At 44.7% G+C, this 15,258-nt stretch overlaps 1 protein-coding gene and 1 pseudogene across 2 annotated transcripts in view; both read left to right on the top strand.

Annotated features, from left to right (window-relative positions):
• Window positions 1–15,258, top strand: part of CLIP1 (CAP-Gly domain containing linker protein 1) — a 69,866-nt gene that overhangs the window by 48,819 nt on the left and 5,789 nt on the right. The window contains exons 16-19 of one of the 2 annotated variants that reach the window (XM_045296884.1): window positions 8,801–8,853; window positions 11,989–12,009; window positions 14,607–14,724; window positions 14,818–15,246. In XM_045296884.1, coding sequence (XP_045152819.1) covers window positions 8,801–8,853; window positions 11,989–12,009; window positions 14,607–14,724; window positions 14,818–15,159 — 534 coding nt within the window. In that variant the 3' untranslated portion in view covers window positions 15,160–15,246. Of the gene's footprint in view, window positions 1–8,800; window positions 8,854–11,988; window positions 12,010–14,606; window positions 14,725–14,817; window positions 15,247–15,258 lie in introns of those variants that run through there. The other variant, XM_045296885.1, reaches the window with a different exon arrangement.
• On the top strand, window positions 2,066–2,474 carry LOC105979256 (annotated as a pseudogene).

The raw sequence follows: 15,258 nt of genomic DNA, 5'->3' as shown, positions 1-15,258 counted from the left end.
GTATGAGCCCTGATTTATTCTTCTGCAAATGGAAACCCAATTTTGCCAGCACCTTTTGTTGAAGAGACTGCCTCTTCCCAGTTTAATGTGTTTCAGTCCTTTGCAAAAATTAATTGTCTGTAGGTGGATGGATTTGTTTCTGGGTTCTCGATTCCAGCCCCTTCGTCTATGTATAGTACTGAGACCAGCAGGTTTTGACTACCAAGGCTATGTAGTAGGTTTTGAAATGGGGAGATGAGAGGTCAGAGTATTAATTCTTAAGATAAAAAATATCTGTGCTGTAAGAATGGGGTGTGGATTCAAGGAACTCTTTCACTTGTAACTTTTTTCCCCTTCCTCAAATATATTTTTTTCCTTTGAAAATCAAAGGCATCCTGGACTCTGGTCTGCATTTTAAGACTCTCCCTGGGATTATGGCTAAGATTAAAAAAAAAAAGAAGAAGAACAACTTTTAATTAAGAATTAGGTGAGGCTTAAGATTTGTATTTTAGGGGTACCAGGATGAGCGTTGCTTCAGTTCCTGTTGGCCATTCTTGCCCTACTTAAGCCCCCAGTTGGGATTTTTCAACCGAGGTCTGAAGCTTGAGAAGTGAGGTTATTTGTTGAAGTAAATGACTTCCTCTTTCCTGTGGCCATTTTCCCTTTTAGCACCTTCCAAAGGCGATATAGGACAGAGAGCAATAGGAAGATAATGAGCAAGATTTGTCTGATCAAAGGTGGAGACTGGTATTAGTGCTGTTCTTCATCAGAAACTCAGTGGACAGCAAGACCTTGTGAGGCAGGACTGCATGGATGGAAAGCGTTCTTCTCTCTGCTTGCAGCCCTGTAGGAAGGAGCTGGCCATGCCAGAGCCATCATCTGCTGTCCCCACCAGATACTCTTATCTTCTAGCTGAAATGCTTTCTTCCTTTCTTCTCCCCCAAGTGGGAGTTTTTACTTGAGAGGATTGGACTGGGTGGACAACCAGGTCAGTGAGGGTTGTGAGAGGCAGAAGGATGTGATTGATCAGGCACCAACTGGGACTCCAAACCCGCCGTCAACCCCACCCACCGGAGAGGGTAGAACTGCCCTGTGAGCTTCTGAGCCTGGGACTCTCTACAGGAATAGAAAGCCCCATCTTTCTTCCAAGGAGTGGCTGGTGGTTTTGAACTGCAGACTTTCAGATCGCATAATCACTATTGCCACCAGGGCTCCTTATCAACAGGGATAATAAATATGAGAGGAGGATGTATTAGATTGACTCGTGGTTCAACTTTATAGTAGACATGATTTACCTTTTCTTTACAAATTTATTTTGTTGTTGTTTGGAATCTTCAGCACAACATGCACCAGTGAAACAGTTTCCACTTGTTCCGTTCAGTGACACTGATGACGTTCTTCAAGTGGTGTAACCATTCGCACCCTCCTTTTCTGAGTTATTCCTCCCCATAAATCCCATGGAGATAGATCTTAAGAATGTATCATGCTCAAGGCAGATGTTCTTTATTAATTAAGCTATTGTTTGGTTTTGTTAAAAACCCAAAGAGCAAAAAAAAAACAAAAAACCCAAAGAGCATATTTAGCATTTCTCAAGGTGAAAGAACTGAAGAAAAAATTCAAGTCTTGAGTTGTGACATTGAAGGTTTCTATGGACAAAATCCCAACTGCTTTTCTGCAGAAGAGACAAAATACTGAACAACACAGGAAGCATCAAACGAAGATGGAAGGAAACCATAGTCATTGTACCAAAAAGAATTGGTCAACATGCCACAGTCAGAGAAGGTAGCATATGATCAGTAACTGATGTGCTGAAGGAGAGGTCCAAGCTACACTGAGAAATGGGTTTAGGAATCACAGATACCAATTACGATATTTCCACAAACAGATGCATCAGGATTAGAGAGGAAGACTCAAACACAACTTGTGATATACAGATACACAACCTTGCTTGCTGTGACAGAAGGGAACTTCAAGTATTTACTGATGAAAATCAAAGATTACAGTTTTCACTATGGGCTATATCCCATTTTAAAGAAAGCAAAAGGTTTCTTCCTTTCTGCTGTTGGCCTGAGAGCTTGTTGTCAAGATGAGCAAGTTCATGAAACCGGGGAAAATGGTGCTGGTCCTGGCAGGATGCTGTTCGGGACACAAGCTGTTGTCGTGTAGAATATTGATGGTACCTTAGACTGCCCCGCCCCCCAGCCATGCTTTGGTGGCTGGAATCAACTGCTATCCCGGCAAAGAGACAGATGCCATGAGCAAGAAGAAAATTGCCAAGAGGTCCAAGATGAAGTCTTTTGTAAAGGTGCTTGATGATCATCACCTCATGCCCACAAGGTATTCTGTGGATATCTCCTTGGACAAAACGTGTCAACAAGGATGTCTGCAGAGACCCTGCTCTTAAACACAAGGTCTGTCGAGAGGCCAAGGTCAAATGTGAGGGGAGGTACAAGACAGGCAAAAACAAGTGGTTCTTCCAGAAGCTGAGATTCTAGATCTTACTTGAATCAAAATCACTAAAAACACCCCCAAAACAAAAGAACTTTTGAAAAAAGAAAAAGACGACAAAAACCTTTACAACTACACCAATAAGCAATATCTTGATAAACAGAAAAGATTGAAGTTGTCAAGGATTTTATTTTACTTGGATCCACTCAATGACCATGGAAGCAGCAGTGAAGAAATCAAAAGCCCTCCTTTTAAAGTGTTAACAACAATGTCACTTTTAAGACGTCTCATCAGGAGGGACTAGTCCTTGGAAAAGGGCGTCGTGCTTGATAGAGAGCCAGTGAAAAAGATGAAGACAATCACTGTAGCGATTGCCACAGTGATGGTGAGGATGGTGCAGGAGCAGGCGACGCTGTATTCATATGTACGTACGTCACTGTGAGTTAGAAATGACTGGATGGCATCTAACAACCACCCCAAACAGAAAGAAACGTCCATTAGTAAACTCCATTCACTTTGGTGTTTGTGTTGTAACAGCAGGAAATAATTCCGAAAGCAGGACATTTGCAGTGCATGGATGGTAGAAGCAAAAATGTATGCAGGGTCACAGGAGGTCAAGGTGAATGGATATCATGCATAGCATTATTTTCATCATGGAGGGTGCTAGAAATAATCATTATAGGAGTTCTTCTGGAGAAGCTATTGTTTGGTAGTTGTTTTATAAATGTCTGATGTCATTCCCAAATCTCACATTTTCTACCTTGTAAGGATTGCAAATTACACTGAGCTGTCACTATGGGAACAATGCCGATTTCCCCTGTGACTCTTGGCAAAATGAATTTACAATTTGTGTGTGGGAACTGGACTGGGATTAGATGACTCAATAACTGTATTTCATCAATAGCTTTTTTCCTGATGGAAGTTGGAGTCATGCCATATACAGAAAACAGGGGTTATCATCTAAATTGATGTGTGAGAAATTGCTTGCCCTTTAAATAAGCCCAAATTCCCAGTCATGAGCATTTAGAAAGGGAAAGCTATTTTTATCCTGTCATGTTTTATTTTGGTGAAATGGTGACCATCAGGCACCATGATTTCAGTTTGGGGCAATGGGACTGTGTGAGGCTTGGCTACAGTATCTCATTAGCCCTATAATATCTAAGGAAATGAATGCTGTCTTTTAACTATTAGAAAAAGCCACCAGGAGCAGCCAGCAAAGCCGGTCTCCTTCACGTTCTCAACTTTAGAATTGGCAGCGGGGGAAAGGCTCAACATCTTGGCTTGTCTCTATGGGGCAGTGTGTTCCCAGTGGTAGGCGAGAGGCAGATAGCAAAATCTGGAGAATGTCCCCAGCTTTTTGCTCAGTCTCATTTGGAGAACATTCAATTCAAGAAGTGAGTAGGCAACCTAGAGAGACAGTCCAGCAGGAAGCTTTGGGCCTAGAAGCCCTTTCTGCCTACGCACGTCGTCATTTTTTGAAGTGAGCTTAGTCACCAACAGTTGTTGTTAGGTGCCGTAGGGTCATTTCTGACTCACAGTGGACAAAACATTGCTCAACCCTTGGTCTCCTCACCGTCTTGCTATGTTTGATCCTACGGTGTAGCCACCATGTCAGTCTAGCTCATCGAAGGTCTTCCTCTTTATCTCTGACCCTCCACTTAACCAAGCAAGATGTTTTCCAAGGAATGGTCCCTCCTGGCCACGTACCCAAAAGATTTGAAACAGTCTTGCCATCCTTGAGGTACACTTTAAAGAACAAGGTGACACAGCACTGTACAGAGAACCACGGCAGAGGTATTTGTCTCACTCAGTCCCTGGATTCTGACCCTTGGCGACACACACCATCAACATCATCCTGTGACAAAGGTCGGTGTGTGTATATGTGTGAGATGTAAATGCATTTGTGGATATATATACTCACACATATATCTTCACACTCCTGTATACACATACCGTATGTACTCATGTATAAGCTGAGTTTTTCAGCACATTTTAAATGCCATTTCTGTTGTAAAATTATTCGGGTCAGCTTATACTCGAGTATAGTATATACTTCATATCATTCACATACATACTTGCCTGAACTTAAGCCAGTCTCCAACGTATGCACTCTTCCTGTACCTTTTAAGAATGTCACAGATCATTGTGTCCTGTTGCAAGTGAGCTCTCTGGGAAGCAGCTGGGAGTGTGGAGAAGATGAGAGGGAAGTAGGATTGGACAGAGGGAGACATGGAGCCAAAATGCAGACCTGGTGCCAGTCTTTTCGGAACCTGCCAGGAACTCAGACCTTAAGCGGTGCTTCAGATCTGCCTTAATTTGAACTGAGATGGCCAATGTTTTATACTTGCCCGTTGGTCCATCATTGCCATCTCTGAGGGGAGTTTACCGTTGGACGGTATGATTCCCCCAGGGGGTGTGGACAACTCATTCGTGTGTCCACTCCTCATTTCTTGGCTTCTCTGAAAGGGCTTTGCCACAAAGATGATGGGATCCTCCTCTCTCTGCTCTTCCCCTCGTATCCTTGCCTTTTCCAAGAGCCGTCTGTCTGTGTGTGGGAGGTGAGGCTAGAAAGCTTCAGACACTGGGGTGTGGTCTCTGCTGTCAAGGTAGAGCTGCTATTTTGGACTTCAGAGAGTTTCTCAGACAAGAGACGGAAATATCCCAAATGTGAACCACCTCGTGGGGAAATGGATGAGCCAGAATGGGCTTTGCAGCACGTTGACTAGACAGGTGCAGCACACACAGATCGTCATTCTGTGAGCACTCTGGCTTCTCAGGGCCGCTACTTCAGGCAATTCTACCAGCACCTAGGTATTGAGAGCCCCCTGTGGCCTGCCAAAACAGGAAAATTGCAGACCCTCTGTAGGGACTGTTATCCAAGTGGATTTAATGAGCCCACAATAGTCAGGGAATCTGTGAGTGGTACAAATGGTGCATGCTGCTCAGCTGAAAACTGCAGGGTGAGAGGTCAACCCTTCCCATGGCACCGCTGAGAAAAGGCGTGGAGATGTACTTCTGAGAAAGAAGCCTTCCTTGGAACCCCCGTGAAGCATAGTGCTATGGTGACATGGGTCACCAGGAGAGTGGGTCAGTTTGAGAGCACCTGGTATGATGGGGCATTTGTGGTTCTGCTACAGTTTCCATGTCCACGTGGAAATGGGGGTTATTCCAGCTGTTGGCCACTCCTGCATGCCCCTGGGCCTGTGTTTTCAGTTATGTTGGGTGAACACCTTGGAGTGGCATCTCTGGACCTGAAGCTCTGGTTTTCCAAATGACCACCATTTCATTTTCCCACCAGCGATACATGAGTTTTCTAGCTACTCTGTACACCTGCCAGCATTTCAGTATTGTCATTTCTTTAATCTTGAGCATTTTATTCATGTGTTCACTGTGGGGTCATTAGGGTGGACCCTTGGCTGCCTCCAACTGCCTTACGGTTCTAGTTTGCATTTCCCTGATGGCTAATGATGTTGAGCATCGTCTCAGGTGCTGATTACCTGTTTGTTTTGTTGTTGGTCTTACTGAGTTGGGAAAGTTCTTGATACGTTCTGATTATGGGCTCATTTTTGCATGTGTGTTTTGCCAGTTGTGTGGCTTGACTTTCGTTTCTTAATGTTTTCAAAGAACCTAAGTTTTAAATGTGGATCGTTTACACAGAAAGGGCTTAGAGGTATTGACACCTTATCAACAGTGACCACATCCAGCACCCAGAGCTTGGTTTCTAAGTACTCTTCTCAACTAAACTAGACCAGGGATATTTCAAGGAATGGTTGATTCCAGGAGCAGGAGGGAAAGAGTACAAGGTGCATTTGGAGTATCTTATACCACAAAGAAAGAAAGTGCTTAAAGAAGAATAACGAGAAAAGAAAAAAAAAGAATAACGAGGGTTTGTTGAAAAGACATCTAACCATCCTGAAGGGGCTCACTGTCCAAACAGGACAATTTGAACATTAAAAGAAAGAATAATAGTAACGGATTATATGACCTATAATGTAAAATGCCAACCAGTAAATAGGCAGCTGATGCTAAAACCAATGGGGTCAAAATGCCCTGACAAATAGGATATTTACATAGTTTCAAAGTATCTCCCACAAAATACCTATTAATGGTAAGGGTGGGGGGAAAGTTACCTCTGCAGTGGAAAACCAGGGGAGATACTTCCTTGACTAGATAATCACCATTAATAGTACCAAGAATGGAACAAGTCAACAGGGTGTGCCTCCACTGAGAAGGACACGGAGGTGACCCTGACCACTTGGTTTCAAGCATCAGAAAAGTCCAGATTTGGCAGACAGTCTACAGAGTAAATTGCCTGGACCTGCTTCAAAGATGTCAGGATCATCAGAGACAAGGCTGAAGAGCTACTGAGATGCAGTAGCTGTAGGATTCTGGACCTGAGGAAGCAAACATCGTTTTCTCTCAGGCCTCACTCGGGACACACCGGGTATTCCAGACTTCCTTCCTGTGATGTTCCGACACCATGGAGAGGTGGAGTCTCCACCTGCTGATTCTTGCAGAGATTGAAGGGTTTTTCAGTGTTTATGAATAATCCCTCTTTTCTGTTTTGAATGATCTGCCAGCATCCTGTCTCCATCCATATAGCTCTTGTAGACACTTCTCAGTCTTTGTTGATTTTTATATTAAAAAAATTAAGTAGGTTCCTTTTTTTTTAAATAGCATAACCCATAGAAGAGGGCATAAAAGAAAAGGGCATAAAGGAAGCCCCTATCATCACTACGCCCCACTCTCCAGATGTTCTTTCTCTTGTTTCATGCTTTGCCCCCCACTCTTTTGCTTCCTTTAATTCCTTAGGGAGTTCTGAATATTTCTGTGAATTACTCATGCAGCAAGAGCGTGCGTCTTAATAGACTGGCAGAAGAGCGTCTGCAGGGAAGACTGCATGTTTCCCTCCAAAGATTTCATGATGAAATATATTCCTGTTCAGAGCAGACATGGCCATGTACATCTTATAAGGACTTTTAAAACAACAAGCCCTTATAGCAGTACAACTGTTGCAAAATTAGCAACAAGACTACAGTGGCACAAAGGAAGGAGCTTCAATTCCGGGGATTGAAAACCTTTGCTTAATCTTTGATGTTATCTCTCGATTTACAAACACTTGAACAAGATGAAACTGGTATTTGGTTAAACTCTGGATGTTGGGGATAGAGATGAGATGAGCCTTTTCCCACAAGCTCAGCTAACCCTTATTTTCTTCATCCTTCGTGGAATAATAGAATTCTGAACTATAGGACCATGGGAAATTGTTCTGCAACCTTATTTTTAAACTAAATGTCTGGAATATAGTAGACATGTGTTTTAACTAGGGCTTTCTAGAGGAACAAAACGTGTGTGTGTGTGTGTGTGTGTGTGTATGTGTGTGTGTGTAGCGAGACATTTACTTCAAGTAAATGACTCACATAAGTACACGCTGCCACGTTCCAGATTCATGAGTCAGGTAAGAGGCTGAAGACAGGCTGGAGGCCTTGGCTGGCTCAAGGCACTGCCAGGATTTGTGTGTCCAAAATCTGCAAGTCAGACAGAGGGAGAGGCTGTTGCAGGCTTACATCCCAAGAAGTGGTAGTCAGGCAGAGAAGAGTTCAATGTCAAAAAGAGAGTGAGCTTTGCCAGAACATCCATTTGTATCCTGGAGACAGGTCACACCTCCATGGAAACTCGTCTTTCAATTGATGGACTATAACTCTTTACAGGAATAGACAGCCTCGTCTTTCTTTGGTGGAGCACCTGGTAGTTTCAAACTGCAGACCTTGCGGTTAGCGTGGAACGAATCACGCCAGAGGGCTCCTCGAGTGAATAAAAGAAACTCATAAAGGAGCCATGGTAGTGCTGTGGGATGGGCACATGGGGCTTCTAACCAGAAAGTCAGCAGTTCAAACCCACCAGCTGCTCCTCAAGAGAAAGATGGCCCCATCAAGATGTACAGTTTTGGAAACACTACAGAGCAGTTGTCCTCTTGTCTAAAAAGGGTTGCTATGCGTCCAAATCAATTCCATGGCAGTGGCTTCGGTTTTTACATAAGTTAAATGGCCTGCTCTCAGCCCTCTGAGTTAGTAACACTTCTGAAACCTGAATGTTAATGGGAAACCATTCACTCACTTACCAGACATTTCTTGATGCCTAAGATGTGCCATGTGTGTATTAAGGGGTTGATGTTGTTAACTCCGGGCCTGTATCATTCGGGCCATGAGTGATTTGTAGTCCCAACACAGCACATCCTGGGATCCAGCAGGTACGCGGCCTGGGAGGAAAGGGAACTGCTCTGCTGCCCTCGATCCCATGGGTGGGACCTGCGGGTGGGCACCAGTCCTTTCCGCGAGCTTGTTGTCGACTGAACTTCCTGTTTGTTTTCCAGCTGGAAGAAGAGAGGTCTGTGCTTAACAGTCAGTTGTTAGAGATGAAAAAGAGGTAAGCTGGCTTTTTCCTGCTGATCGGTGTGAGAGTGTGTATGTGTGTGTGTGTGTGTGTGTGTGGTGTGTGGAGAAAAATCTCAAAACATGACATGTGGACAGTTACAAACAGGGACTACATGTGCTGAAAATTACACTGCGATGGTTCAATGACCTCATGACTGACCCATCATGAAGAGTCCATTTGTAAAGTGTTTACTATGAGTTACTTCAAGAATAGTTTAATTTTTCAGCCATGCCTAGTTGCCTTAGTTAAGAAATGTTCTAAAACCACTCCCATATCACAGTGTAGTCCTAGCGCAGTAACTGAAAATACCATCACTCACAGATCTCAGCCATCGGTCACTACAAGGCTAGCTCATTGCAGTGAGATAGAAAATTCAGTTTTTCAGTAATAACGGGTTGCAACACCATTTAATACGTTTCTATTTATTTTCTTCAGAAGAACCTTGAGTCTTAATTATTGTTCCATGATAATAATAATATTCAAATGCAAGTCCAGTGTTTGTTTGTTTTTAGTACTTTTGAGTAAGGACAACAGCCCACAAAAATGACCCTCTGTGATTTCTTATTTACCCTGATGGCCACTGGCTGATAGCAGGTCATTTAACTTATGTAAAAACCGAAGCCACTGCCATCGAGTTGATTTGGACGCATAGCAACCCTTTTTAGACAAGAGGACAACTGCTCTGTAGTGATTCCAAAACCGTACATCTTGATGGGACCAGAGAGCTTCATCTTTCCCTTGAGGAGCAGCTGGTGGGTTTGAACTGCTGACCTTCTGCTTAGCAGCCCCATGCCCATCCCACAGCACTACCATGGCTCCTTTATGAGTTTCTTTACTCACTTGAGGTTCCCTCTGTCTGGTCCTTTACATCATTCAGCTGTATCTCGAGAAGTGTTTGTGATTCGCACCACAGCATGCCAAGCAGTATGGTGTGTACCACGACTGAGGAGCCATAGCCTTGACAGTGGTTTTCCATTGAATGTTGCATATCCAAACATTGGCATGAATTCCTCCATGCTCTTGCAGCCTTTCTTCTCTTGCTGGGACACAAGAACATTCCCTACTGGCAGCCTGTCCTGCATAGGCAGTTGTCCTACCTTCTCTAGGAGGTATCCTTTTCAAGCCGTGGCCTACAAAAACATTGGCCTTTATTTGCCCACGGAGATATTTGAGTTCCATAAACTGCATTCCAAAGCGCACTAGGCTCAGCCAGGGGTGGCCTTTCTTGATTAAGAAATACTTCAGTTCTTTCACCATGAAGGCCCCACCAGGCTGGTGGTCAGGTTCTAGAATGCAGCTGTATCCCTATTGGGCCCAAGGTGTTTCATTCTACATACATGAGGCCTTGCTTTGTGTAATCAATTACCAAGGTCAAGTGAACAAAGAAATAGGGCTTGTTCCTATGGCGTCCCAGCAAGAACACATATACAGATGGGCCGGTGTGTGCTGGCACAGCCCCCTTCCCTCGATGGACCACTGAGTAACTCACAAGTTCACCTAATCCCCAAGCAACCTGGGAGATAGCCAGTGGCCTTGCCTATAATAATAAGGGAGCTGAAGCCTCCAAAGTGACATGACTGGGCCTCCAGGTTTTCATGTGCTTCTCTGCTCACTGACCTTTGCAGACTGCCTTCATTTACACGAAACTCCTTAAAGAACAGTGCTATGCTTCATTAGTGCTTGACTATGTGATCTGAACTTCTAAATGTGATTAGGCATGGGGCTTTTTCCCCCCCATCGCTTAAAAAGATGGAACCGCTTGGTGCCCCTGAGATGCTCTCTCTTTTTGTAACCATCTCGGGCTCTCGTTTTAAGTCCTCTATATGTTGTTGGTTATTTGATCAGTAAAAGTAGAAAAAGATGGTTTTCTTTGGTGTGTTTTTCTCAGAGTGAAAAAAAATCTAAACCTTCCCTGTTCTCATATTTACAGCTGGTTTTTAGCTATTTTATTTGTGTGTTAATTAACTCCCATGGAGAAAAAAATATTTCTGCTTTAGAAGTTTGAATGTAAATGTGTTTTGGCTCATAATTTGGGCCCTGAAATGCTTTCTGAAATTCAGGTTGGTAATGAATTTCTCTAGAGGTCCATGTGTGCAGTGATTAAGTAAATTAATAATATCTTAATTTTTTTAAGTTTGGAAAACAGATCACAAAGGCGTTTGAAACGTTGGTCACACAAGAACTGAGACTGTTGACACAGGTAGCAGTGTAACTTAGTCGTGATCACAGAACACTGCAGCCATGTCCCCACCACACCCAGGTGGCCATTAGATTGAAACCAGCTTCACGGGCTGCCTTCCCTGCCGCTCTTTCCAAGTCCTCCCTCAGATTTTACTGCCTTAGTCATTTCTTGGGAAAGCTGGTTTCCCGAGTCGGGCAGCCCCTGCCTTCCCGGCAGGTTCTGAGAGGTCTGCGAGCTGAAGCAGTGTCACCCTTGAATTGCTGGAATGATCAGAAACAGAAAGGTCTCGGCCTCCCTCGTTCCCCTCCAGCCTAAAGCAGAGTTGGGAACCTGCCTGGTTTCCCTCCTCTGGACTTTTTTGAAGCCACAGAAGAGACTCAAAAGTCAAACTCTTGGACAGGGAGTCTGGGCAGTCAGGATTCGTCCTGTAAGTGGTGATGCCAGAGTTCTGCCTGAATGGAAACGGGGTGGTGCTGCGGTGTCCCCATTGCAGAGAGGCCAGGCGCGGCAGCGGCTCACGCAGCGCACTGTGGGTTGCTAACTGTCTGAGTGTCTCCGAGCTAGCGCTACTTACCAATGCTCATTTCACTCCTCTCTTTTCCCTTCCCACTCTTGCTTCCTTTGCTATATCTGTGTGTCTTTAATGGTAAGACTCAAGAAAGTCTATCCACGTTATAATAAATAAACTTCATATCTTTTTAGTAAAACCAAATTGTTGTACATGGTTTTTGGCTGCCTTTGTCCCTCTGTGTCTTGCTTTTGTTTTGTAAACTATTCTCAGCAGTACACACACAGACACACACACACACACACACACACACACACAGACACATTCCTATCTGCACACAGCCAAGAACTTAAGTGCAAATTTACTTCTCCGTACTGTATTTGCATTTTTCTCCATGTTTCTAATATTTGGTTCTTGTTATCTTGCATTTTTAAAGCTTGCCCAGTAACACTTTAAGGTATTTGCTTCATTACTGGATTTTTTTTCTTCCTGAAGGAGTAAGGAAAGAATCTGGGTAATATGTTCCCATGGGTTGAGGGCGAGAGGAGGACTTCTGGCCCCCAACACCCTGCTCTCATATCAAGTTCTCTTCCCTTCTTTGCATGGCAAATAAGGCCACACCCAACTGGACGCCATGGAGTTAGTCTGACCTATGGCTCAGATGGAGAGTGAAGGTCTCACGAGCTGTTGGGTCTGTTCACAATGTCTTTGGTGTGGAAACCCAAGTCAGGTCTGCCTTTAGGCCCTGCAGCTTTGGGGAACTTGTGGAAGGAGCCTGTTTGCTTGCCATCTTCGCAAGATAGCAACCTCGCTCAGGGTTGTATGCACACATTGGTATGTGGGACTATGAGCAGAGTCATGGCTGTTGGTACCAGAGAATGACTACAGGCTCTTCCTGTTGCCAGCCCGTGGTGTGTTCACCCCACCCAAAGAGAAAGAACAGGTGGGATCATGGCTTGCTCAAGTTCCTGACGCTAGGAGAATCAAAACCCACCAAGCAAACCATTGATCCTGATGTTTGTCAGAAAAAAACCAACATGTCAAATTGTATTTTTCATGTTTGTAGCAAAGGAAGGCTTTTTTTCCCCACAATAAACTTTCAGGTTTAACACAAGCTTAAGATTCCCAAGATTTATTGAATCTGTGGCTACCATCAGCCATTTACTTTCCAGGTGGCAAAAAGTACTTTTAACATTCCTGCCATTTAAATTTTTGTTCTGTTTTCACTGTAAACAAGATCTTACTTCCTAGCAAGTGTGTGTTACTGGCTTAGTAATTCCACAGCACTGATGCCAGCCCCTTCCCAGGGCCCTTAGAAAACTGGGGTGTTTCATTCAAGAAATTCCCGTAAGTCTCAGATTCTTTTCTTACTACTTACCATGCTGGAGTGTTCAGTGTAAGCCACACGATGAGATAATACAACACATACATTTTCATCTTTGTGTAGAATTTCCACTTACCATGAGTCATGAGAATTCTGTAATTCGTGTGCCGGATATCTTGGGTCTCACTAACCAAACATACATCCTGCCATTTCTAACCGGGCCAGTTCCTCTCCTGCCAGATAGTTCCAAAATGGGTGGAATCATCACATGCCCCACCCCCGCCCAGGTACTCCCTGTGAAACCGAGAGCAGTTTAGCTTCTTGAGCTGGCTGTGCCCATGCCCTGTCTGTGCTGACACATGGTCAGAGCCTGTGGACTGCAAAGGGGATGACCACAGAGCTGGCAAGGACAGCATTCTTCGGTTTTGTTTACCACCACTACCCCACCCCACACATAGTCTCTCTTCAGACTGTGGGATTTTTCTGAAACACTTTATTTCTCTTTAGTTACACTTGATTTACAGAAAAGTTGAAAAGTAGCACAGAACCCTCTCAACTACCCCCTAGCCCTCCCAAATGTGGATGAATTCTTTCACAACCGTGATCAAATACTAAAACTGTATGTGGATTCCCCACTCCCGTTTCGCATTCAAGTAATTTTTCCTCTGCTCAGAGCCAGTCCAGACAGCCAGCTTGCACTTCCTCAGTCCCCTCTCTGCCTCAGCACCCTGCCCTTTTCTCCTATGCCAATCCTGGCCCAGGCACTAATGTGTTCATGTCCTTTTACAACCAAAATGGAACCATAGATGGGCACACACTACCCACCCATTTGGGTTTTATCTATTGTGTCTTGCCCGCCCTGCCATTCCCTCCTTCCTCCTGCCTGTCTTCCTCTCTCTCACTGAAGGCCTTGTCTCCCCCCGCCACACACACACCCATTCCATTGGTAGCCAATGCTGAAGGGGTGCCCCAGAGTAGGGCCCACTCAGCTGGGTCTGTGAGACCACAAACCCATGCCCCCAGTCCTCCTTCCAGACTCCCACACTACGGTCCCGCCTGAGAACCCCAACTGCCTGCTCTCAGCACTTATAGGACCCCTGCCCATTTCTGCGTCACCTTTCAGCGGGAGGCAATACAGGAGACAATCCACCTGTTTGGACCCCCAATATCCGAGCGCCCACCTTCTTGGAACTGGCTGACGTGTTACTGAAATTAGTGAGAACCAATGGATACCTCCAGCATAAAACTGCTCTGCATGACGTCATACAGTCGCTTTGCATGTGTGCGTTTTATTTAACTGTTGTAATTGCTTGGTAAAAACTTACTCAAGAAGGGACAGAATTCAACTTGGGTTTCTATTTTAGTAGATCTTTTTTTTTTTGGTCGGGGAGGGGGTTGTAACTTTTATTTTTCTTCTTTTTAAAAATCCTACATCTTCCAAATTAATAACTTGTTTCTTTAAATTCGAATGGATGCAATGATATGCAGATTCTGGCATGTCTATGCATAGGTACCCTTTCCTCCCCTCACAGTAAGTAAAACTTCCAGTAACATTTTGCAAGCATAATAGTCTTAACCCCCGATACAACCTCCCTGCTTTTGTTTTGTTTTGTTTTACATTAAAGTTGACTGTATGAATTTTTTTTCTTCTCCTTTCTTTCAAAAGCACCATTGTACATTGATCACTCTCATGGTTGATTTCTGGAACCTTTAACTCTTTGGTCTTTTAGAGAATCCATGTACATAAAAGACACAGATGAAGAGAAAGCCTCTTTGCAGAAATCCATCAGCATCACTAGTGCCTTACTCACGGAGAAGGATGCGGAACTGGAGAAGCTGAGGAGTGAGGTAGAGAGCTAGTTCTGGGGAGGGCCGCCCTTACCTCCACCCCTCACCCCTTGGGGTGGGCTCAGCGCCTGAGCCCTGCCACCTGTGTTTCAGGTCATAGTGCTGAGGGGAGAGAACGCCTCTGCCAAGTCCTTGCACTCGGTGGTTCAGTCTCTGGAGTCTGATAAGGTGAAGCTTGAGCTAAAGGTCAAGAACCTGGAGCTTCAACTCAAAGAAAACAAGAGGCAGCTCAGCAGCTCCTCAGGTAAGACGGCACCCCCAGGGCCTGTGGCAGGGGAGCAGTTCCAGGGAGGGGATGAGAGACAGCTGACGGCCGCTTCTGACCTGGGCCATCGGTCCATGAGGGCTAGTCACCACCCAGGTCCACCTCACAGGGGGAGCCTGGTGTCCAACTTCTGGGCATCCTGTGGTTTGTGGAGGGTTGTCACAGCCTAAGGTAGTAGGTGACAGCTGCTGTCACAACAGTGCCATTAGAGCACCAAGTGAAAGAAGCAGAGACACAGAGCCTTTGTTCTTTTACATTCGTCCCAGGGT

The sequence above is a fragment of the Echinops telfairi genome, unplaced genomic scaffold (assembly GCF_000313985.2).
Source record: "Echinops telfairi isolate 266 unplaced genomic scaffold, ASM31398v2 ScPeMD7_7412;HRSCAF=8450, whole genome shotgun sequence".
NCBI classification, from domain to species: Eukaryota; Metazoa; Chordata; class Mammalia; order Afrosoricida; family Tenrecidae; genus Echinops; species Echinops telfairi.
Note: the sequence above shows the minus strand (reverse complement) of the source record. Positions and strands in the feature narration are given on the sequence as shown.